Source organism: Bison bison, unplaced genomic scaffold (genome assembly GCF_000754665.1).
Source record: "Bison bison bison isolate TAMUID 2011002044 unplaced genomic scaffold, Bison_UMD1.0 scf7180017864044, whole genome shotgun sequence".
NCBI classification, from domain to species: domain Eukaryota; kingdom Metazoa; phylum Chordata; class Mammalia; order Artiodactyla; family Bovidae; genus Bison; species Bison bison.
This window is the reverse complement of record NW_011494616.1, coordinates 8,267-33,902: the sequence shown is the minus strand read 5'-3', so window position 1 is coordinate 33,902 and position 25,636 is coordinate 8,267. Positions and strand designations below refer to the sequence as shown.

The window sequence follows — 25,636 nt, the reverse complement described above, 5'->3', positions numbered from 1 at the left end:
GGATCCACACAGCCAAAGGCTTTGGCATAGTCAATAAAGCAGAAATAGATGTTTTTCTGGAACTCTCTTGCTTTTTCGATGATCCAGTGGATGTTGGCAATTTGACCTCTGGTTCCTCTGCCTTTTCTAAAACCAACTTGACCATCTGGAAGTTCACAGTTTACGTATTGCTGAAGCCTGTCTTGGAGAATTTTGAGCATTACTTTACTAGCGTGTGAGATGAGTGCAACTGTGCAGTAGTTTGAGCATTCTTTGGTTATTACAAGAAACCCTTTATTTTTAGATGTTTTAATATAGTACAAGGTGAAAAGCCTGGGTGCTAAATGTTTCTTTCTTTTTTAAAGGAAGTCAGACTGACTGCTTAGAATGTATTTCTTGAGTGAATGATTCACTTTACTAAGGAGACAGAAATGTTAATCAGTTAAGGACTCTAATTGAAGCATGACTTATTTCACAACTCATGTTTTGAATTACTAAAAATCCTCACTTTTCGTAGACACATGACCAATGCTGATAAAGGAAGAAATTGTGAGTCAGTAAAATGGGTTGCTTATTTTACTTATCCTCTGCCTGAAACCATCAAAGTGGTAAACACTACCATTTTAACAGACCTGGGAAGATGTCAAAGGGGCACTGGTCTTGGCCAAAGTATTGGGACTGGTAGTCTGGCAGAAAATAATTCAGGCAAAACGGCCTGGCTTGCAGGAGCCAGATGCCACAGTCGGGCTGTTTTAGATATCAGTCTTCGCTCTGAGACCTTTGACAACTTGTCTAGCTTTCGTAAACTTCAGCTTCATAATTTGTACTGTTCTGTTCGGTTCAGTCACTCAGTCATGTCCGACTCTTTGCATGAATTCCCATGAATTGCAGCACACCAGGCCTCCCTGTCCATCACCAACTCCTGGAGTTCACTCAAACTCAGGTCCATCGAGTCGGTGATGCCATCCAGCCATCTCATCCTCTGTTGTCCCCTTCTCCTCCTGCCCCCAATCCCTCCCAGCATCAGAGTGTTTTCCAATGAGTCAACTCGTTGCATGAGGTAGCCAAAGTTTTAAACTGTAAAGGTACAGAAAGTTGTGCGGATTAAAGGAGATGACAGTGAAGCACAAAAAGTGTTTATACTAAGTGATTCTTTCTTGAGTCCTTGACTGACACTTCAGTTTAATATGCTTGATTCAGTTTCATTAAGATTGTAAAGTTGAACATGGGAGCAGAAGCTTATGATCTTTTTGAATGAATAGCAATGCAAAGCCCAGCACTAAAGAGGAAAATTTGGAAAAGATTATGACTAAAAACTGGAAAATGCCTTGGCTCCACTGATAGGAATACATATATATATATTATATATATATATAGGTGTTAGCATGATTAATTTCAGCTCCTCTTCAATTTACTGCCATTGTAAGCAATCTAATTACATAAACATTTGATTCAGGGTAAAGCAATTAAAGATTTAAATATATCCTCCTAAAATAAAAAATCTATTGATAAAATTCACTCTAGATATGAACTATGTATACTGAGATGACAAATTTATAATTTCACTTTGTTAATAGGAAAAATTAAAATAGTTTCAGTACAGACTAGCTGTTTGAAATAAATGTGTTCAATTTGTTAAACAGTTTTATTTTAGTTGTTCAATAAATTGTGAAATACATTACTTTTAGGGAAAATACATGTATAAAGTCAGACATAAAATTTACCTAATGGGTTTTGGAAAGGAAGATACAAAACCCCCAAATCTGAACACAATATATACCAACCATGCAAACTACTTGTAATTCACAAATGTGCCAGCAGATGTCAATCATGAGCTTTAAATTTATAAAGTTTTGCTTTAGCCCAAAGTACTGTAGGAATGGCAAAACCAAGGCAACTATTTATTGACAGCTGGTTTTTATGTGTAATCCTTCAATAAAGGATGTAAGGTCAAGTTTTGACTCTGAAAGCCCTTCCTACTGGCTTCTTAGATTGTTGAACTAACCAATCTACACTGTGCTTGCAGTGAAGAAAAAGAAATAAAGCACATTTCATTACTTTTTATTGAATATAATAGATTTTATATTTTGCAAGCTATAGCTATTACTGAAATATATAGAAATACAATGACTCAAATACACCTGCCTAAAAGGTAAGACCTGACTGTTTTAATGAGGTTACATTTTATTGGTGGCCCTCAAAGTTAGGTCCCTGGCCCAGCAACAGCTCCATCCCCTGAGAGGTAGGTGTGCAGGTTCTTAGGCCGCATGCAGGCCTACGTAAAATCACAATTCTGGGATGAAGCCCAGGTGATCAAATACCTGCTGAAGTATGAGAAGCAAAGCCTCTAAAGCAGCTTGAAATACAGAAGAGAGGCTCTGAATCTATGACTTTTGTTCAGGTATAACTGATGTAAATACAGTAATAATCAACAATGTAGTTGATGATTTCTTTATTATTATTTAGTGCTCAAACACAGTATAGTCTGTCAAATAAAGAACATGACTCAGAAGGTTAGAAGCCATGACTTAATTTCCAAGCATTTCTTATACCAAAAGAATTTCAGGTTTATGTTCCCCTTTGTGTTATACTGAAAGGGATAACATTATGGTACATTTTGCATTACAACCTAATGAAACAAATACAAACTAAGTCAAGACAGGATTATTTCCAAGGAGTAAAGAACAATCTTCATGAAGGAAAATAATTTTCTACAAAACATGTATTTTCTTATTTGCATCAATACATGTGTATGTTCTATTTTCTCTAAGGCAAAGCCAAATTTTCCTGCAATTTTGTCCCTGAGATAAGAGTCATTTTAAATTAACAACAAATATACCCAGGCACAATTTTTTTTTTAAAAAGAGAAGATATACAAAATTGTTTATTGGTGTGATAATTTTATCCTAAACACTACTATTACTACTATGTTTCAATTCTCTTACTATTTGAATTTTTATTAATTCAAAATTTCTCAAAGAATACATAAACTACCAGTTTCCATGAAGAATCAGCGTTTACTCAACTCCTTCAGTACAGAGACAACTTTTTTCTCATCTGTAATATATAAATACAGATATATTTATAGTTTTAATAAATATACTATTTGTAAATCATATTAGGTGCTTATGAGGGTAATAAAAAGAGCAAAAATCATAAGTATTCATTGTATTTTCACTCTCTAGAAAATGTAATTATTTGTGTCTGACTTTTGTGGTAACAGATATAATAGTGTTGAAACATCCTGATCTTTATGCTTAATCTCCTGGCCATAGTTCAGATATTCTGACTATTATCTAGGGACATGTGTGTTAGAATTTCCTCTCTGTATACATGTGTGTAATATGTACGTGTGTATTTGTTTAAATGTGAACTTTAAAATATGGACTTGGATAAAATGATAAAATCAAGTAAATCTTTTAGCTTCACCTACCTGAGGTTGCAAGTATCTATCTAGGTATCTATCAGTGATTACCAGGAAGGCTAGATGAAACATTCTAGTTGAAAAGGATTGGCTTAAATAATTAACTCGGGGCATGCGTTTGTGCATGTGGGTGTACACGTGTAGCTGTGTGCACTGCTGACCACTGGGAAGAGGTTACAAAGGTATCAGAAAGGCTGGGTTACCTACTGAGGATTTGGTGCCTTCTTTCTATAACTTACTATCCTTTGATGAAAAGGAGAGTCAGTACTTCTCTTAAGGCTCTATTTCCTTCTTAATTAGATGTTACCGTGACAGTTTCAACACCCCTCTTTCAAGGCTTTCAAATCTGAGGAATCTGGCCAATAAAATTAATCATGGTGACTGCAAGGGTGTCCATGGAAATTATCTACTTCCATCTGTCTTTAGCTCCCTGCAGAACATAAAGAAAACAGTTTCCCTTTCTGTTTTGTGAGTGGTACCTTAAAGCTGTAGTTTAATAAACCACTTGCTGGCTGCAGAGTTTGTGTAGGTGAGAACTTGCAGATCTTAGACATTAAATATATTCCAAAGAACATGGTGTGGAAGTTTGAGAGTGGAATGTAGATAAAATGAAATTTAAACACAGTGCATTTTAATGTAGAATATACTCTCAAGTCATTACCCAAAATGCATACTAATGGATCATATTCTCTACTTCCTCTTATGACTACAAGATGCTCTTGATACTTTTGTGCTCTTTGCAGATTATTAAAGTAGTGAATCTATCTTTATCCAGTGACAAAGTGGACTTTCCCACTTGTGGAAAAATGCAACAGTGTGCAGAATTTACAAAGGAATACAGTACATAAAAGCCACATTTGTCAGTAAAATAAAACTCTGAAACTCCAAAATTCACACTGAAATGGGTATTTTCAGGTGAGGAGGATAAAGGACTTACTGAAAGCAACTCTCTCCCCTTGTGTCTCACTTTGCTTTGACATTGCTTGTTGTGATTCCTATTGTCATGCACCATATTGGCTTTAGAATGATACTTGCTGATAGTGTTAGCTCTGCTTGAATAAAACTTCTTGATATTTTTTGGTGCAGATGAGTAGGCCAAACTAGAGACTGAAAAAGAAAAAGAAAGTACAAGAAATGAACAGAACTAACATATAAAAGCAGACTTTTGTTCATTTTCAAATTCGTTTTCCTTATAGACTACTGGTCCAATGCCCTTACGAAGCTTGGGGATTGTGGGGCGGAGCAGAAATGATCTCGCCTTGGTTTCTCACTTACACCTAGCTCCCTGCCTGTCTCCGATGACCACCTAGATTTTTCAACCTTTTTACATTCAAGGTATAGAGAACTCAAGCTTTCCCTTTATTTACCTGAGATCCTTCCTCTGAATTCCTGTTTTCAGTTTGAGCACATGCTTGTTTGCCAGGAACCTAGTTTGTTGAAGGCCTGTTTGCTGAGAGTGAAGTCAAAGCTTGACAACCAGAGAGAGAAAGTCTCGAGGCCTAGGGCAGGAGCCAGAAACTGAAATCACCACAGCACCACAGAGCAGATACTTGGATCGAAGCAGCAGAACAAGTCAAGGGGAGTGGTTCATATGGGGTGGACTTGTGGTTTGGATTTTAGACCTCAGTGTATATAAGTTGCATGATTTGGTTGAATGACTACGATTCATGGGTATAGCCAGATATGACCTCACCTTTCAGGTGAAATATTGATGTCTTCCCACCTTTTCCTTATTTTAAATAGAATAAATACTGCTAGGACGATAGAGGAATATTCACATTTATAGACAATGGACAGTATAATAGCACTTCAGAAATGCTGCAGCACCACAGGTTTTACTCACAGACAGCAATATGCTAACATCGCCTATTAGGACTTGAAAACTTTCCTGCAATTTGTTGTACTATAAAGGACACAGCGCCTTTCTTTCATTCTTTTCTATTTTTCTCAGATACTTATGTGAAAGTATGAATATACCTAGGACAGAAAAAAGACATGTCCCAATCATAAAAAACGTTGGGATGGTGATGGGGTCAGGGGACCTCTAGCAGCTTGGAGCACTTCGAGTTCATTGAAGGGAACAAGATTCAGTGTTACCTCTTTACTTGGCTGACTGACCATTACGGACAGAGTGAGGGACAGCGTTGGCTGATCCAGCCACCCACAGAGGAAACTGTGGTTCTTCTTTCCTGGGCAGCAAGCTTGCAGGCCCCAAGGGATTTCTTCCAGCCCCAGCTCCAGATGTTGTTGAAGGGCGATTGAGGTCCTCTGTCTTAGTGAGTAGGTGGGGACAAATATCCTGATGGATTAATAAGAATAAAATAATCAACAAGAGACAATGCAAATTTGACAAGATTTGGGGTTTTTCTGTGAAGCTCCCAGAGTCTCTCTAGCAATTTTTAGTAACACAATACATTTTGGCTTCGGGGGGCAGGATTCGCAGCACCTTGTGTGGCAAAAGAAGCAGAGTCTTTGGATGTTAAGGTAGGAAAACCTTTGAAATCACTAAGTCTTCAACTCATGAAAAGGAAAGTGAAAAATGTTCCTAGTTTTAAAGATTCCTAATTAAATGAATGTGACCTACCTATAATTAGTTGATGCAGATAATTCTAAACTATTAAAATAGTGCAACACATTTTTTTAGATCTAGAATTTGACTTTTCACAATATATTTCTTGGGAAATACATCCCTAATAAGAGATTATGTATTCAGTAGATAATTTTCCTGGCAAAAAAGAGTTTTAAAAAATACTTTACTAGGCATCCACATTTCCAGCAATTTCTGAATTAGTTTCCTCTGCTATGAGTAACTGACAACCTGTGATTTATGGACTTGGAATAATTGAATTTCTTGGCTGTCAGATACTTTGAGTAAGAAATATTACATATGTTTCCAGAAAAATGATTTAAGGGAGAAAAAGAGTGAAGTGATGCCAAGTTCTGAAACTGTATTTGGAAACTGTGTTCTAACCAAATGGTACTTAAGATGCTCTCTCTAAGTTTCTGAAATGTGTTCGCTAAATAATGTTTGAAAATGCAGTTCTAATCATGCTGCTTTCCAGTGAAGTCAATGAAAACAGTGGAGAGCAACTTATTGTTCTCACCTTCTCAAGCCCAAGAAATGCAGAATTTGTCAGTGACGCATGGTGAGGAGCTGAGTCAATTTCTTCAAGAACAGGAGTTACACAATATTTTATCTGTCAAATATAAAATATTGACTGATTTAGTGGCATCATTGCACAAACAGATTTTTTTTAAATGTTACATCTCTACCACAACTTCTCAACTTGACTATGTGTTTGACTTACACTGGAGTCTGTATGTAGCTGTTCAGCACTTGGACCGTGACTAGCTCAACTGAGAAAATGAATATTTGATTCTGTTTTAACTAATTTATATTTAAATTTAAATACTCATGTGGATAGGATTGTGGCTACTGTATCAGATAACACAGTAGACCTTAGAACAGTGCATTTATGACCCTGAGCAATTCAAGTCTACACTTGTGGGTAGCACTAACACTGGTTGCTTGGGATCATATTCATGGGGTTCCTCAGTGGTTCTAAATTAAGGGGTAATACTTCCCTAATTTGGGGCTTTCCTGGTGGCTCAGAGGGTAAAGCGACTGCCTGCAATGCAGGAGACCCAGGTTCGATCCCTGGGTTGGAAAGACCGCCTGGAGAAGGCAATGGCAACCCATTCCAGTATTCTTGCTTGCAAAATCCATGGACTGAGGAGCCTGGTAGGCTACAGACCATTGTGTCACAAAGAGTCAGACACGACTGAGCGACTTCACTTTCACTTCCCTAATTTAGAGAGGTGTAAATTTGTTAGGCTATTTTTTATTGTTACAACTGAAGTGTCCTCCTGGGTGGTGGCCCAAGATGCTTAATGGCTTGAAATGTATAGCACAGTCTGCACCATGAATTACTGCTGCTGCTGCGCTAAGTCGCTTCAGTCGTGTCTGACTCTGTGCGACCCCATAGACGGCAGCCCACCAGGCTCGCCCGTCCCTGGGATTCTCCAGGCAAGAACACTGGAGTGGGTGGCCATTTCCTTCTCCAATGCATGAAAGTGAAAACTGAAAGTGAAGACGCTCAGTCGTGTCTGACTTTTAGCGACCCCTTGGACCGCAGCCCACCAGGCTGCTCCATCCATGGGATTGTCCAGGCAAGAGCACTGGAGTGGGGTGCCATTGCCTTCTCCAACAATGAATTACTGTCCACCCCAAATGCCAGTAGGAACCAATGTGACAAATCCAAATAGGTCAGCCAATTCTCTGAATATTTCAGCTGAAGGATTCATTTGTGAGATCTGCAATTTCAGTGCTATCTATAGTTAATTCTATCTCCTATGATCTGTATCTTATTTCCTCCTGCCTCCTCAAGGTTCTTTTATCATGCTCATTTTGTTCTGTATCCTCAACCACTTCCTGTTTATATTTGAACATACTTTAATCTTTCCAAATTATGTCAACTAGGAAAAACTAAATACCATTTCTTATTTCACGTCCTCTAGCTGGGACTCTCTGCCTCATTCACAGCATCCTGTCCCCTGCCAGTCTGAGAACTGTACATTTATTCATCTAGCTATAGGGAGAAGGGACTATTTCTTGTATTGTGATGGAAAGAATGTTCACACCATATGTAAGTTTCAAAACACACCATTTATTACACAGACAAATCAATAGAGTTTTCATACCATGTTCCACTTCTAAACAACTATATATATGTATGTGTAGAGACACACACATATGCTGAAAAATTTTAAACAGAGTTCACTTCTTTTATGCTTATAATTACTGGACCTTTTAGTATCTAGTCTCCATGGCACACTACCATATTAGTGTCACATTTTTTTTTTCTAATTTAGTATCACATTACTTTTTCCCAAGGGTAGGCTCATACTAAAACTGTAATGTAGTCACTTAAAATATTCTAGTTCAAAGTTTTTTGAAAATTTAGTTTTCAAATACTTGACAAATATCTTCCTAACTTCCCCTACTTACCTCAAAAAGAATCACTGCACATCCCAAATAAATGATTCTAAATAACTGAGTCCTGAAAATGCTGGGCTAGATATTAAAATAATTAAAGATCTATCTATACTTGGTTAAATACATTGTAGATTACTTGGATAACTGTGATGATGGCATCTCTTCTTAACTCTATGTCAAAGCAGTCATGTGCCTGCTTTTGTCCTTTATGGGTGATTTCTTTATTATTTCAAAAGGCATTAAAACATCTTACTGATATATTATAACTCTGTATTGTGCAAACATGTCTACAAAGAAATGCCACCTAAAATGAGAGTTGGTAGTTATTCTTTCAGTACAAAACTACATCCTTGCATAAATTCAGCAGAACCGTATATACACAAAATACCTATATTATATAATTCAGATTTTCAGTGTTTAAAAATCATTCATAATCATGGCATCAAATAAACAGAAATGAATTGCCACAAGTTATATTCTCATAAATATTTTCAAAGACCATGCTGTTTTCTCTCCGATATATAGTATCATAGGTTAGTATTTTAACATTCCTTTATGGAAGTGAAGGACTGAATCTAGCTATTTAAACATAAGCCTATCCTTTGGCTTCCTTCTACAGGGATCTCTTTCAGGTTCTTTGGGTACAGGCATTCTTGAGAATGATCTGTCTGTATTTTTCCATGTGAATTGTAAAACAAAACAAAAATCCTAAATTAAATTCTAACAAAGCTAACTGTAACTTCATCTTTTGGGCATACATCATCTGTCCTCTTATATAACTTTAATTGGGCTATAATGTATTTGAAATATAAGTGTCATAATTGCAAGTAATTCTGTCTATATTTATAAACATGGAAGTATCTGAATTAAAACTGTTATGTTTATAAATCAATAATAATTGTCCTTTTATATAACTTTAATTGGGCTATAATGTATTTGAAATATAAGTGTCGTAATTGCAAGTAATTCTATCTATATTTATAAACATGGAAGTATCTGAATTAAATTATGTTTATAAATCAATACTAATTTTTCTTACGTAAATACCAAAATAATAGATTGCCAAACAATTAAGCAGTTTGTCTTGATACTGTTCAGACCACTCCACCCCATAAATTTCAGCCACATTGATATTTACACATAACAGACATAATAAAAGAAATAAAACTAAGAAAATTTAGTAGAAATTAAATGTGACTCTGTGGGCAGAGAAAAGTCTTGAAAAACCACTTTCCCATTTCTATGGGAATAGAATCTTGATAATACTCCCACAGTATCACAATTTCTTTTCTACTACATATTTACATCCATGAATGTTATAAATATGAGCTATATAATATTTTCTATATTTACAAATATACACATACACACAAAGATACTTTATTCTTAGGCTCATTCACGAACATGCATGTCAATCTGCACAGTATAATCAAAAGTTACTTCTTTTCCTTAAGTGATATTCATTTATAACTCTCTGTTCTTTTTGCAAAAATATCATACAGATTAATATTCTCTCTCTCTCTAAAAAAAACCCTCTTTTTATGTTTTGTGTTTTGTTAATTTACAAGAAAATTATGAAACATAGTTCATTCACAAATTGAAAATAAGTACAATGTTTTTACAACAAGGCATTGCTGAGGTTTTAAATTGTGGCATTCTTTGAAGCCATCGTCTTTCAGAACAAAGACATTGGTAAGTTATTTCTTGATATTTGCACTTTTTAATTACTTATATGAAATATGTCATTACAAATCTAACATTCATGCTAGTCAAATAATGTTTGTGTAGAATATGAATCTTTCTATTTTATCTATTTTTTTTCTTTCCTGGAAAGTCTTTTATAGAATGGTCTGGAAAGTTAATTGAAATTACTGTATTAGAATATTTCTGGAAAGTTTTTCACCAGTAAGAAAAAAAAAAAGACTGAAGAAATAAAGTGAGGCAAAATTGAAGAAGAATTTCAGCGAGTACTCAGGAGAGATAACAGCAAATGCAAGAACTATTTTAACTTATCTCCTAGTCCTTTGGTTTTTCTTTGCCTCATGAAAAATGTTCAGTTCTTTAAAATATTGATTATATTCTTCCATTAAATATCAGCTGTGGTCCTCCATTGCTCATGTTGTCTGTCATTTCCTGTTAGGAAAATAAAATTAATTAAAATTCACTTTCAGAATAAGACATTAATTTGGTTAATTGGTTTACAAAACAGAAATTTCAAGCCATTGAAAAACTTGCTGAGTTTGGGGGGAGGACAAGGATTAATATTGCTGATTTTAAGAAAATGAAATCTCAAGCCATCTTGGAACCCATGAAAATGCTCAAGTGACAGTCTCTTAGACCAAAGTCTTCTACCCACAACAAGAATTTAATCTCTCCCCAGTCCCCTCAGTCTCCCCTATCATTCATTCCTCATCTCTGTTTTGGAAAGACCTCGCCTAGAAAAAAGATGCTTAAATACCCAAGACGTTCCGAGGTATAGGTTTGTCTGTTGAGCATATCAACAAAATGCCAACAGATGCTAGGGGTTACCTTTACGGTGTAGAAAACTCTGTGGCCTTTTCTGAAGAACTGAGAAAGGCAACAAATGGACTGCCTGTCTGTAACTGAGCAACCCTACTAATTCACAGCGGGACACACTGCTTTCCTGGCATTGTCACTCATACCCTAAAAAAACAAACTGTAAAAGCTCTTAACATGTTTTTTAAGATATCAATTACTCAATAGTTAAAAAGGAAAGCTACATGAGGAGGCAACAGAAATTTTAGTAAAAAGGATGAACTTACTCAAGTTTCATTTGTGATTTTAGAAAATATGTTGAGAAAAATTCAGATGCTTTGAATTCATATGTTTTGTTGAACATTAAACTCTTCCCTATACAATGAAAGGTAATAAGGAGATGTGAGGCCCATTCACACTTATAATGGTTAGTGGATCATATAAATAGCATGTAGGCAGAACTATCTAAAAATAGATGAAAACATCATTCCACTCTTGAACAAACCTATTTGCAAAAGTGCTGTAGCAAAGACTTCAGTGGAAAGAGGTTTCCTCAATGATCTCAAGCCTATCAGGTATGTCTAATGTTTGTCTGGGTGAAATAAAAAAAAAAAAGAAAAAAGAAAGTAGTGTGTTTGCTTTTGTAAACTTTAGAAATTCTTCCAAATCTTTATTTCAAAAATGAAAAGATATCTATGCCTCATTTTTATTCCCTTTTTGAAAATTCAGTACAGGAGAGAGAAAATAAAGATGTTTACTTCTTGTCTTTGGCGGTTCTGGAAGTTGCTTAGGAGAGTCAGGGAGGGACTGGAAGGTAGAAATTGGTTTGGTTTTGGAACTATGCTTTTGAAAACTTTGGTGTCTTTTAGAACAGGAGGTAGCGTGTCATCCAAAAAAATTCTGAGAAAGAAGACAATATACAAAGAAGATCCTTCCTCTCCTCACATCAAATCCATCCCCATGCAAAGTGCCTGGCCCCTTACAGGCCACAGGGGTTGTCTTAATATGTCTTAATACATACATTATATGTACCCTGATTTAGTGCTGAGGAATTGCCTGAAGCCTAAAAACTTAACCAGTTTAGGGTTAAGTCTCCAACAGAAAGTGAAGTTCTTTTGGTGCCCACAGTCTGCCTTTATGTCTGGCGGTGGTTCAGTCTCACTGAGAGGCTGGCTTTTGCTAGAGATATGCTCACAGAAGTAGGTCTACAAAAACACTGGGGTTGCTGGGATGAGGCTAAGTTTATTGATGAGATACCTGATTTGAAGTTCATTTTAGAACTCACTATTGGTGGCAAGAAAAATGGAACTGTCTCTCCAAAATGGTCTTTAACAAAATCTACTCATCCACCTGTAGCTCTTCCTTCTAGTAGGAAAAAAAACCTTTTACTAAGGAATTTATAGAAGTAGGATTCTTAGATGCCTTTTCCTCTCCTAAAATAGGTTTGCATTCAAAAAGTGTCTTAAAAATAATAAAAACTTAATCTAAGGTATAATCTTTTATTGCAGGATTAAGAAAAAAAATCAGTTTTTAAAAATCTTACAGAAAGAAAGAATTTTCTTAACTAAATTCACCCTGATATGGACACAGTGAAATCACTGATAGGGAAAAACAGTTAGAATTGGTTTTTAAATGGATGAGTATCTTCAGTTTATTTGCAAATAGGCATGTCCAATTTGGCAAAAGATTGTATTTTAAATCTGGCAGGATTAAATGACTGTTGGCATATGGATATACTTTTTGCAGTTGGGCCACGTTATCTGTGTAACTTCTTATATTTCTTATTATATTATTTAACCAAAGCAAGAATGGTAACTATTTTAAGAAATCTGAAATATATGAAATAAACATGAACTGTCTCATATCAAGTAAGTTCACAGGAAGAAAGCTTCTACCCATAAGGTTAACTGTGTTAGTGTCAAACTTAGGTTATCTACCCATGCAGCTTTGGCATGAGAGTGATACAAAGTTTGCCTTTATCAGACACATCTATTATTAAAAGCAAAACTGTAGTCTGTGAACGATGATACGGAGTCAGTCATGACATGGCAGAGAATAAAGGACTCATGGATCATCCAAGCAGAAATGTGTTTGGATGCTTAGAGGCAGGCTGAATATTTTAAATACTCAGCCAACTTGCATGTTGCAAGACTCTACAGGTCCTCAAAGTAGCTCTCACAGAAGCAATACTTTGAGGAGCAATATCACAGTATCAGTCCAGGCTGATCTGCTGGCATCATGGCTTCCTTGAAGAGGCAGTGCTTCCTGCAGTGACATTACAACATGGTAACTCCCTAGAAGTCCGCGTACCTTGTAGGTAACTCTGGTGTCGGGGGCACCACCGGGCAGCTGGGCAAGTCGGTTATTTCAATAGCCCTCAATCTCTAATGTAAATATAACAATCATACAATAAATATTGCACAAACATACATACAAAAACCTAAATCACACTAGTATAAAAATAGACACACAAAAGAACCATTATCCAAATATATAATGATAACCTCTTTTTAACAATCCATTGCTTTAAATTACCAGTACTATTTGTACCATACTATTTGTACTATTAACTCTTTTTGATGGGCACGTGTAGATCTGTTTAAAACCACCTTCTTGGAACAATTCAAGAGCATCTATCCTCCTTATTCGAGTGTACAGATTGTATATGAAAGGGAAACACATAAACTACAGAGTGCTTTTTTTCTCTAAAATCACACTATAATTGTATAGTGGGTGGTATACAAGCAGTAGTAGTATACAAGCAGTAGTATACAAACAGTATACAAGTTGTATACTACTTGTAACTCTTGCTACTCTTCCTTCTATTCTGTTGTTATGCAGTTTTATTTCCATGATATCAAGTAAAATATGATGTGGCCATTAGCTTAGTGAGTTTATCTTATAGTTGTTCTATCCTTTCCTTAACAGATCTGTAGGCAGGAACTGAATAAAGAAGTATGGGCAAAATGTAGAAGAAATATAGCATGTGTGCATACTCAGTCGTGTCGGACTCTCTATGACCTCATGGACTTCCATGGGATTTCCCAGGCAAGAATACTGGAGTGGGTTGTCATTTCCTACTCCAGGGCATCTCCCTGACCCAGGGATCAAACCTGTGTCTCCTGCATTGGCAGATGGGTTCTTTACCACTGAGCCCCCTGGGAAGCCTCAGAAGAAACATAGACAGCTCACTGCATCATTTGTCCTTTGATGCAATAATTATAACTCCTTGTTTGAATGAGTTTTATGAAACAGTTATGCAGGGGATACAACAGTTATGAAACAGTTATTTAAATGTTCATATACAGGCAAAGCTACCCAAATATGCATGAAATTTAGATGAGAATTAAATGAAGCTTTATGTGTGTTATAATATCTGCACTGATAGGCAGGGCTTTTTGTTGCCTTATTACAAGATCCCTTTATGCTTGCAAACCTAATTTACATAATCAAATGCATCTACTTACAGGCACAAGGGGTGAGTTAGAAAGGAAAACTCATTGGATTTCTAAATCTGGGATTATTCAGAGTGTTTTTTTAATTTATGTTTTTCCTCAGTACAATACATAAAAATCCATATTTATAAGACATTCAATACTTTATGAGTTCTATTTTAGGAGCTTGTTTTTACCTAGAGGCTACAAAATTATGTTGAAAACAGGTGTACCCAGAATTACAGGGAAAAAATAATAAACTCCTATTCTTGATCCAACAGGGCCAAACTTTTACAAAATCCAATACCTCAAGTTCTCATCTAAAGCTGCAAGTTGATCACCTAGATGTGACTGCAGTCTTCATCACTTGCTAGCAGTGAGAGGAAAAAGTACAAAACTCACTTTCTCAGCCATTTCATGAGAGTGATGCAGAGAATGCTCCCTTTCTGAGAACATCCTCCTCTGTTCATAGCTGGCTAGTCGACAAGTGAGCCACGAAGAGAGGGTGCAGCCTCCGATCCCAATGCATGCGAGAGACATGGAGGCGAGATGCAGCGGGTAGAGGGAGGAGGTCTTCTTCGTCACTGCCCGGAGGAACTGAAAATTCAGGATGCCCCCAATGAGCCCGCAGATGCAGCAGGCGGAAAAGAGGATCATCTGGTGAGAAAAAGAGGGGCCAGGGGGGTTTAAAGTGGAGGAGATGAAGCTGATGAGCACACACTGCACATCAGGGATAGCTGGGCTACGATAGAGAGAGGGTGCTCTCGGTGCTTCTTGGAGCACAGAGGCCATCTTTTTGCCCGGCTTCTCTGCACTCTGACTCAGTGGAGAGGGCCTGCACTGCAGTGTCTCAGGCATTCATAGCCAACTATATAAAGACCAGGGATACGGCTTATGAAAATTCTGAAGTAAAATTTATCTGATAGTAGATTCAGATTTAAGTAATACTTGATATCTATAGTGTGCCGCTATGCCAGGAATGTGAAAAGGTAGAATCTCAATTAACTTACCCACTAATCCTCTGAGAGGTAACATACATATGGAAAACGAATGGTAAGCAGTTAACACTGTAGTTCAGGGACTGAAAATCCAGATTTTCAGACTCAAAATCCAAACATCTTCTCACTGAATTGTTATTAGTTCCACTTAGCTTCAAAACTTTGTACTCCTCTAACTGTGTGAGCTTAGGGAATTTAGTTAACTCCTTTTTTTTTTCATTTATAAGAATTTGATTGGTTTAGTATCTGTTTTCTCAACAGGCAAATTAGGGAGCCCACCCCTCTGAACTGGCTCTTTATTTTTCAAATCTTGTTACTCTGTGACACCACCCAGTAGATATAACAAAATACTGTTTGGCGGATTGCTATGGAGAAACGCAGGATGTGGCTTTGCTTTTGATCCTACTCTTGATTTGCTCTGGGTCTCTATTAATAGAGTTTGGGGGATTTTATTCAACTTAAATATCGCAGGATCCCTGGCAGAACCAAGCACGATGCCTTCTGTGTGGTAAATGTTCTGTGCATATTTAATAAATTCAATTGAATATTTTAATAGCTTTAATGGCTTTATTATGTAATTTTTATCTGGGTTCAATTCTCCTATGGGCTTTCATGATACTTTTCAGTGGATGCTAATTTAACAACCAACCTTATTTCCATCTTTATCTGGAATACAGTCTCTATTCCGGTCACCTCCCTAGTCCCTCGATAGAGCTTGTTCATTCCTGCCTCAGTGGTATTTTCATTTCCTGGAAACTATTTTGCTTCTTGCTTGGCTCCTTAAATGGAAGACTAACTCTTACTTCCTCAGAAAACATTCCTGGACATCTCCTCTGGCATAAGTCCACAGGGCAAACAGCTATATAACTTTAGTATTTAATTTTAGATCATTAGATATTATTTTCTGTCGAGAGTTAGTTGAATTTAGCAAACACTTACTGAGCACCTAGCATCTATTAGGCCATGAGTGACGCAGCAGCTGTCATTACAAGAAAGAACAGCTCACAGTTGTTCCTCTTGAGTACACTGCTGTCCAGTCTAAGTGAAGAGCCAACATTACCACGCGGTATGACAAATATTAAGAAAGAAGGATGAAAGGCTGCCCTTGGAGCAGGGAGGAGGGGAATTCAGCCCCGTCGGGGGTTTCAGACAAGGCTGCCTTGACAACTTATCATCTAGGCTAAGTGCATGGACTTCCCAGCAAAGGGTAAGACCGTGGATGTGTGACAGCATGATGGGCAGAAAGAACGGCTAGCTTGTTTTGTTTCTCTAACTTAATTCAGCATTTCTGATTGTGTCAGTCTTACAGTACTTATCACCAAAACTGAAAACCTAGTGATGGATGAGTATAATCTTTTAATAATTGATTAAATATAACACTAAACGTCAAGTACCAAATAAATGAATCATCCCCAGTGGGAAATTGAGCTCCCAATTTCAAATAGAATCAATCAGTTCTATTTCCTTTTAAAGTATATTCAAATGGCATGCTGTTTCCTGGGAATATATTTTGGTGTTTACTCATTCTCAGAAAATATGGAAAGATATTACATTCTAGCCTGTTAATAATTACTGTTAATTAATAAAATAAACAACAAACTTAAAGGATTATTACAGGAAAACACTCTCTCTCCTATGTTATTGCCATTAATTTCCTTAAGGACATGACACTTCATTAACAAGTACAGATAAAACATTCTTACTCAAGAATTAAAATGTTAAAATCTGTACCAAGTTTTTAACCATATACTACTTTCAATCTTACCAGACTAGAGATATGTGGAGTGGAGAAATTCTCACATATTTTGATTAAAGGGTAGAGAATCTTTGACAGTTAACGTCCTCTATAGAAACCCCAGATGGTACAGGAAGATAAAGTAGATGGTAGTTTCTAAAAAACTCAGATCTTATAATTTTTTTTACAACTTACATGAGAATTAGAAAAACAGAAGATCTGTTTAAAAAAAAAAAAAAAACAACAAAAAAACCAAACACCCGTTTTTCAAAAAACAAACAAAATAAAACAACTTCCTTTTTCTTCTTCTATGAATTGAGTGCTTGTGTCCCTTCAGAATTTACTATGCTGAAGCCCAATCCCTAGTATTAAACAGTACTTGGAGGCAGGACCTTTGGGAGATAATTAGGTCAAGACAGTGGAGCTTCAGGAACCAGGTCCATGTTTTTCTAAGAGATTCTAGAGAGCTCTATTCCAGGAGAACACAACCAGAAATTTGTAGCCCAGAAGAGAGTCTTATTAGAACCCAACTGTGCTGGCACGTTTATCTGAGACTTCCAGCCTCCAGAACTGTGAGAAATGAATATTTGTTCTTTGTGAGCCTCCCAATCCATGGTGCTTTGTCAGAACAGGCCAGGCTGACCTACACGTCTCTCCCCCACGCCCCCCCACCCCCACCGCTGTAAAGGGCTTCCCTCCCCCCCAACTTTCTTTCCTTCTTTCTTTTGTTCCTTCTCTCCTTCCTTTCTTTCTTTCATTTTCTTTTATCCATGTTCCAAGAAATTGTTAGTATATAGCCATGCAGAGACTTGATAGAGAAAAGTGTAGAAAGTAAGAAAACCATGGGAAAGAGTGATGGGGGAATCACAAATGCAAATTACAAGCCTCCAAAAAATGTCTATCTAAACATTTCCTTAAGATAATTTTTAAAAATCACACCTCACATTTCTGAAGCAATGGGGGCTTCATCCTTTCTGTTACAATAGGTACCATCACTAAGAGAACTATAATTAGAAAAAGGAGTTAAATAAAGGACTGCATAGTCCCCCTTCCCTGGCCTTCTCCTTTTTTTAGTCTCAAAGACCACTGTCTAGGGTCCATGTACAATATTAATTTTGCCAACTTATAAAAGCCTATGTTATTTCCTATAGTCCTCAATAAAATAATTGATTTTTTTCTACTTTCTAATTCTCAAAAAAATGTCATGAAAGACAGGGGGAATCCATACTTCAGCATGCTGGAATCCTTCTCTAGTCTACATGAGAGTGACCTGGGAGCACCCCCCAAGATGCAAGACAGTACCATAAAGCTTCTGAGAATTCTGACATCTGCATTCATAGTCAGAAGATAAAATTAAATTTAAAAAATCTTTGGGAATTAACTGCAACTATAACAACACAGCTGTTTTGCTGCTTTGCACAATGAACTTCACAGTCAAAGCCAGCAATCTTTAGGCTCACGTCCATATCTAAACAGTTAAATTTCCCATGAATTCAAGCTCTGTCTTTTTTAGCTCGATGAAGGATTCCTGTGTCTGGAAGTCTATAAATGAAAAGTGGAGACTTCCATCCACAGCAGTCATTAAAGGTTGCAGATTCATGTATTTAAAGAGTATATCAAAGCTTTTCTTTTTCTTTTGTCACAGTCTGTAATAATCTTGATGGTTTTCTTTGAAAAGAAAAAAAGAATTTATTTGTCAGTCTTCTTTTTATCCTAGATGAGCAACACTCAGGATATGAAAGTTGGCTAGTCCTTATTTCCCTTTTTGAGTTCTTACATTTCAAACAGTTCAGTGCACAATACAAACATGGCAAAAACTTACGACAAGTCCAGATTTTTTTTTGGCGCACAATATTCCACATATGCCACAAAGAAGAAACTGAAAAGGAAAAGAAGAACAATTATTTCACATCCAAAGATAAAGAGGACTTCTAGTTTTCAGCTTATAGTTCACTCATTCACTTGTTTCAAGGAAGCTTGAAAATTTTACATTCCCATCAAAAGCTGAAAAGAAAAATACCTCATTCTAGAAGAGTAATGGATAAAAATGCAAACTCTAATGGGAAGTTTTGTGCAAATTTGATATAGGTGATTGTGGAATTTAAGAAAAACTTGAATCTGCTTTACCGCCAGGCAAAATGATGATGTAGATGAGTTTAGAGTTTTGCTCCTCCTGTCTGCTTTCACTGTCTTCTTATCCCTTTCTGTTTTCTCAGGGAAAAGTGAGATGGGACATTCATTCACACTAAGTTATGAGAAATCAGTGGGCTCTGCTATAGGAAGGGAATGCATCACACATAAAAGGACAAGGCCCCGGACAGGAGATATTTTTCTATAGAAATCTTCTTCATACATCTTAAACTATGTCGGGTAAAATAGCTGCCTCCTCATTCTAACAGAAATACAGTCCTTGTGGATATGTCAGAAGAACACAGGGGATGAAGCTGTCAGTGAGATGTAATTTCTTGTAAATAAGCACTTGATGACATAATTGCTTTGCAAAAGCAGCTGCATCAAATAGCCTACCAGTGACACACTAGTATACATTTGGGTTATCAGAAAGTGGTAAACTGTTTAGTTTGTAGAGAAACGTTTAGGGCAATTTGTGCATACTTTTGCTGGAAGTAAACCATAGAAGTAAAACAATACATTCATTAATACATAATAAGGGCTTTCAGATCAGCAAAGGAAACACTGAATATGGTTACACCTGTCTTCATCTGATTTTTTTTTAAATGTTATTATTTCAAGTCAGAACTAATAATATAAGTGGTTTTAACTGAGTTAAACTCTGAACATATTTTAAAATATACACATCAAAATACTCTAAGGATTATCTGAAATATGTAATATGTTTGAGGGAAACACCAACAAAATTTGATGAAAAATAATCGGTAAGAAAAATTTACCTTTGCAGAGAAATTTCCATGTAAGAGAACAAATGATTATAAAGCAGGCAAAGATGCAGCAAGATAGTTAGATCAGGGAACACAAGGATATATAAGAATCTGGTATATAACTAAACACAGCAGCAAAGTCACAGACCGAAATAGAAAATACAAATACTAATATGTAATATTATAATTTTGATAGTAAAAGACAGTTTGTTTTGTGCCTTTGCTCTCAAAGGCACAGAATAAACTGGGATTATATTCAGAAAGCATATAATAGGCAAAGGGTCATCATACTATATAAATAAATCTAATAAAATAATTTTAATTCCATTAAACCATGAACCGAAAGAAACTCACAACTTTATAAACATTGCATACTTGCAGAATTTTCAGAAGCCTTATAAAGCAACTTCGGAGTAACAATTTCTAACCTCCTCTATGTTCTAGGTCTTGATGATCTTGTCCTCACATGGACTCTTTCTTACTGATCTCATCTCTGACCTTTAAAGGTTATGCTCAAGTCATTCCAGTTTGGACCAATTCTGTTCCTCTCAGTGCTTCCAAGCTTCAAATCAGAGCTTCAGATGTCTTATGTCTGCTCCCCTGACTAACCCATTATTACCCTGAAAGTGCATCAAGGAGAACTCATTCTTGAAATAATTTGAAAGCACTGCAGTTTTGTGTTCCTTTGATCTTTTTGAAATCTATAAACATTGCCATGATTTATCCATAGCAAAGCCCAAGGGGACCTCAGGACCCTAAGCAGAACTCAACCTAACTCTCCATTCACTTGGTTGGGACAATTTAAGTGGCAATAAAATTGCTTCTCCTGGTGTACCTCTAAGAAACGGAAGGTCAAATTTGGGAGGGAGAAGGTAGAGAAGGAAGGGAACCCAACAACATTTCTCCACTCTCATGCAGGCCTGCAGCGTAAATACTGCTGGTAGAGAATCCAAAATCCACTCTCCTTAGAGGAAACTGTAACCTGAGAAAAAATAGACCCATGTAATGGGAAGGAAAATAAATCATGCAATTCTGAGGCGGGTTTAAGGGACCCTGGCTTAGGTTTAGCCATCACAGGGTATAGAAAAGAGTAGAAGAAGCACAAAAAGCAGTGAATAATCTTTTCTTTTATTGGCTAGCTTTATCCCAAGTCATAGCACCAGAAAGGATCTTAAAAGATGACTTAATTGAGCCCTTGCAGTCTGCACATAGGAAATGAGAGGTCCAGACAGGTTAAGTCATTTACTCAGGGTCACACATCAAGGTCACAAATCGCACATAAAATCAAAGGCTGGATTAAGTGTCTAAGTTAACTTATTTCTAATAATGTAGCAGGAAGTGAAAGTGAGTCGCTCAGTCATGTCCGACTCTTTGCGACCCCATGGACTATAGCCCACAAGGCTTCTCTGTCCATGGAATTCTCCAGGCAAGAATACTGGAGTGGGTAGTCATTCCCTTCTCCAGGGGATCTTCTTGATCCAGGACCTAACCCGGGTCTCCTGCATTGCAGATGGATTCTTTGCATCTGAGCCACCAGGGAAGCCATGTGATATAAAGGGAATGCATTTCAAAAGGACTTTTCAGTGTTAGTGCAGACTACATTATCCTAGAAGATCTAACCAGAAGCATTCAATGACACCTCATCATCTATAATTGCACTCTTTACCCTTGCCATTTGTTAATTTTTATTGTAATAAAAATAATTATAAGATTAGTTGATTGTACCACAGTCTAAAATTAAGTGTACCTTACTATATAAAGAGTCTGTTATAATATTTTAAGGTACTATTTTTAGTCCACATAACTTTATCCAGGATGCAAAACATTGACCTATATTATGAAACAAGTGAAAAACAGAGTAGTTTTTTAAAAAAGTAAAACTGATGGTTAGATATTTATATCTATATCATATCTGCATCCTGATTTAGATATATAATTTTACCTGAGAATATATAATTTTATATATTCTCTTCTGAGAAGTTAGGCTATTTAAATCCAGGGAGAATTATTTGCTTTGCTCTGACTAGGAAGTTATGTAAATGAAGCAATCTAATGGCAGGACATCAAGGGCAATTATGTAATAAAACTTGTTGTCCTCCAAGTGAAATTTGTTTGATTTCAATTAAGATTAAATTCAGTAGGTAACTAAGGCTGTGAATCATTGTAGGATGAAACGGAGCTGTTATGAAATAGCATTCTATATTTTGAGTGATTTTCTTAATGAAGGTCCATGGAGCCTTCTGCTATTGCTTAGGATGTAGAAATGCTAAAGAAATACTGGTTTAACAGTAAGAAAAAGTGAATAAACTGCAGACTGAGAACTTTTCCATAAGCGAGCTGGAACGATGGAAAGCTGAGGGTGAGGCACTGACATGGAGAAGTTCAGGTGACCACACCCCTCCATTAATGGAATCTGAAAACATGCACCAAAGACAATCATTGTAACAGTGAAATCAATCCCTCATCAGAATGGCTCCACTTTTCACAGTAACTTCCTAAAAGAAGATATTAGGATAAAATACAAGATTTTGAAAGAGTATCTTTTGAAATTGTGCTGAACATTCAGCCAATCTCTCATTTACAAAAGAGATTACAAAAAAAGATGTGCTCATTAGGGCAAAAGAACTATTAAGCTGAATAATGGCCACCACACTACATACATCCTAATCCCCACCATCCATAATGTTTCCTTATAGGCACAAAAGCCTTGTGCAGATGTGATTAAACAAAAAATCTAAAGATGAGGGGATTATGGTGGATTATTCAAGTAGGTGTTAAATATAATCCCAAGGTCCCTTAAGAGGAACACAAGAAGGTCAAAAGAAAATTATCTGAAGATGCAGAGACATAGATACTTGAAGAGGCTACACTGCTGCCTCTGAAGATGGAAGAGAGCCATGAGGCAAAGGATGTGGATGCACTCTGATGGAAAGGGTAAGGAAATGGGATTCTCTCCTGGAACCTGTAGAAGCAGTGTAGCCCTGTAGGCCCATTTTAGACTTCTCCCTTCCAGCATTGTGAGATAATAAAGTTCTGTTATTTTAAGTCACTAAGTTTATGATAATTTGTTCTAGCAGCAAGAGGAAACTAATATAGGCTCCAAAGCATTATTTCATCTGACAGTCTCAAAAGAATTAGACACTTTGAAAGAACTAGAAGCTGTTCTTAGGGAAAACAAACAGAGAAAGACATGAGTTAAGACAGAAATACAGAGCAAGAGCACAAAATAAAACAAAACAGTAAATTTAAAAAATAGAAACTATTGATTAGAAATGGAAGCAGTGAGAAACTTCATTTTTTTGGGCTCCAAAAACACTGCAGATGGTGATTGCAGGCATGAAATTAAAAGAAGCTTGCTCCTTGGAAGAAAAACTATGACCAACCTAGACAGCATATTAAAAAGCAGAGACAATACTTTGCCAACAAAGGTCAGTCTGGTCAAGCTATGGTTTTTCCAGTAGTCATGTATGGATGTGAGAATTGGACCATAAAGAAAGCTGAGCACCGAAGAATTGATGCTTTTGAACTGTGGTGTTGAAGACTCTTGAAAGTCCCTTGGACTGCAAGGAGATTAAACCAGTCCATCCTAAAGGAAATCAGTCCTGAATATTCATTGGAAGGACTGATGCTGAAGCTGAACCTCCAATACTTTGGCCATCTGATGCAAAGAACTGATTCATTGAAAAAGACCCTGATGCTGGGAAAGATTGAGGGCAGGAGGAGAAGTGGATGACAGAGGATAAGATGGTTAGATGGCATCACCGACTCAATGGATATGAGTTTGAGTAAACTCCAGGAGTTGGTGATGGACAGGGAAGCCTGGTATGTTGCAGTCCATGGGGTCGCAAAGAGTTGGATATGACTGAGCGACTGAACTGATTGATTAGAAAAACTAATATCTCTTTAGAATGAATATGCCAGATGATGCTGGCATGAGAGATGGCAGGTTGGACATAAAGAAGATGTACGTAAATATTCTAAGATTCTTGTATCATTTAGCAGAATAATAGAGGAGCTAATGTGCCAGATATTAATGAAAAAGTAGATGTTTAAATGTGTGCATTAAAATATCAAAGACTAGAAAATAAAAACAAACAGAAAAAATACAGCAACAATAAAAATTGAACCAACAGATGTCAGGGAAGTTTGAAAAAGGTAAGGAAACAAAGTGATAGTAAAACAATAAAATAAGTTGATGTAAGTAATTTCAGTAATGTAAGCAATCAGAACATGTGTGAATGTGTTCAATTTCTCTAGTAATAGGGAAAATAGAGGGAAACAGTCTGCTAGGTAAAGAAGAGACATGTCAAAACTTTACTAAAATGAATGAAAACCTCTTTCCTTACTGATTTTCTCTCTCTCTCTCAGCCTTGATCTAGATACTAGTTAATAACTTCCTTATTACTATTTCTTTGTGTCCAAGAAAGATTATTTTGATAAAGGACTAAGAGTTAAGAAGGCTACTGAAGAATTTCTATTTAAATTATGTAATAGAAAATTTGGGAACCATAGTTGCCATGGAAGCACATCAAGCAGTGGTTCTATCGGCTGGCTAGGAGAAGAAGCAAGTGCTGGGCAGATGGGATTATGAAAGACAGTGGGCCAATCATATTTTAAGACAGTTTGTTAAAATTTTTCTCACATAACATTTAACCACATCAAGTGAATTAATTTTCACTGAAATTCACTAGCCATTAAGGAAGATACATTCAAAAATAGAAATGGTACTTTTTTCTGGCTTCAAGATAATGAGATGAACCATAAATTGAACTTAATGGTTTGGTAACAGTCAATGATTTATACAGTTTCATCAAAATTCAGTTCTTTAAAACATGCAGAAAAACAGAACACACAAAAATGTTGATAAATGGATTCAAAGAAATCCATCTCTAATAAAAAGGGTATATGTCTCCCTGTATCTGGATTAAAAACTTGATGATTTGTTACCTCCAGTTCTTGAATATTTTCACTCTACTTCAATCATCTGCTAAAGAATAATAACTGAAGTTTCTAAAAGGATTATTTTGTAGTTTAGCTCACAAAACGCTAGTATGCCACAGTAGTTCATATTCTTCTTGATACTGTGCCAATATGATTTTGACTTTCTTATATGACACCTGGCTAGACTCCTAAGGATGTCCTCTCTGTCATGGGCTTATTTTCCTTTGGGATCATCCCATTTCTTTTTTTAAATAATAATTTATTTTGAAAGGTGAGTAGTTTTCACCATTTGCCAATTAGATAGTGTTTCTCTATTTTTTTAAATATAAATTTATTTAATTGGAGGCTAATTACTTTACAATATTGTACTAGTTTTGCCATACATCAACATGAATCTGCCACAGGTGTACACGTGTTCCCCATTTCTTTAGTGAGTCCAGTACCAATTATGTGTTGAATGAAGAAAGTTTATCAGGTTGGAAAGCCTGTCTGAAAGCAGTGACTCCCAAACCTGGCTGCGTATTAACTTTTACAATTCCTGCTACCTTGACTAAGTAAGAATCAGAATCTCTGGGCTGGGACTCGGGCATCAATATTTCACATCTTCCCAGATGACTCTAAAGTGCTTTCATGGTCTGGAACTGCATGTGAGGTGCGCACCTGTGCTTTGCTGGTAGGCCCACTCATCTTAGAGCTCTTCAGTGAAGCACTGATATTCTTCTTAATCACTCTCAGT

The 25,636-nt window shown here is 36.4% G+C and overlaps 1 protein-coding gene across 1 annotated transcript; it reads right to left on the bottom strand.

The window, feature by feature from the left end:
• Positions 1-7,999: 7,999 nt before the first annotated feature.
• Positions 8,000-18,941, bottom strand: TMEM196 (transmembrane protein 196; the record flags this gene model as incomplete). Its single annotated transcript, XM_010835603.1, has 3 exons — positions 8,000-10,532; positions 14,732-14,986; positions 18,885-18,941. Coding segments are annotated over 3 exons (372 nt in total), but the record flags the coding sequence as incomplete, so codon positions are not given.
• Between the last annotated feature and the right edge of the window lie 6,695 nt (positions 18,942-25,636).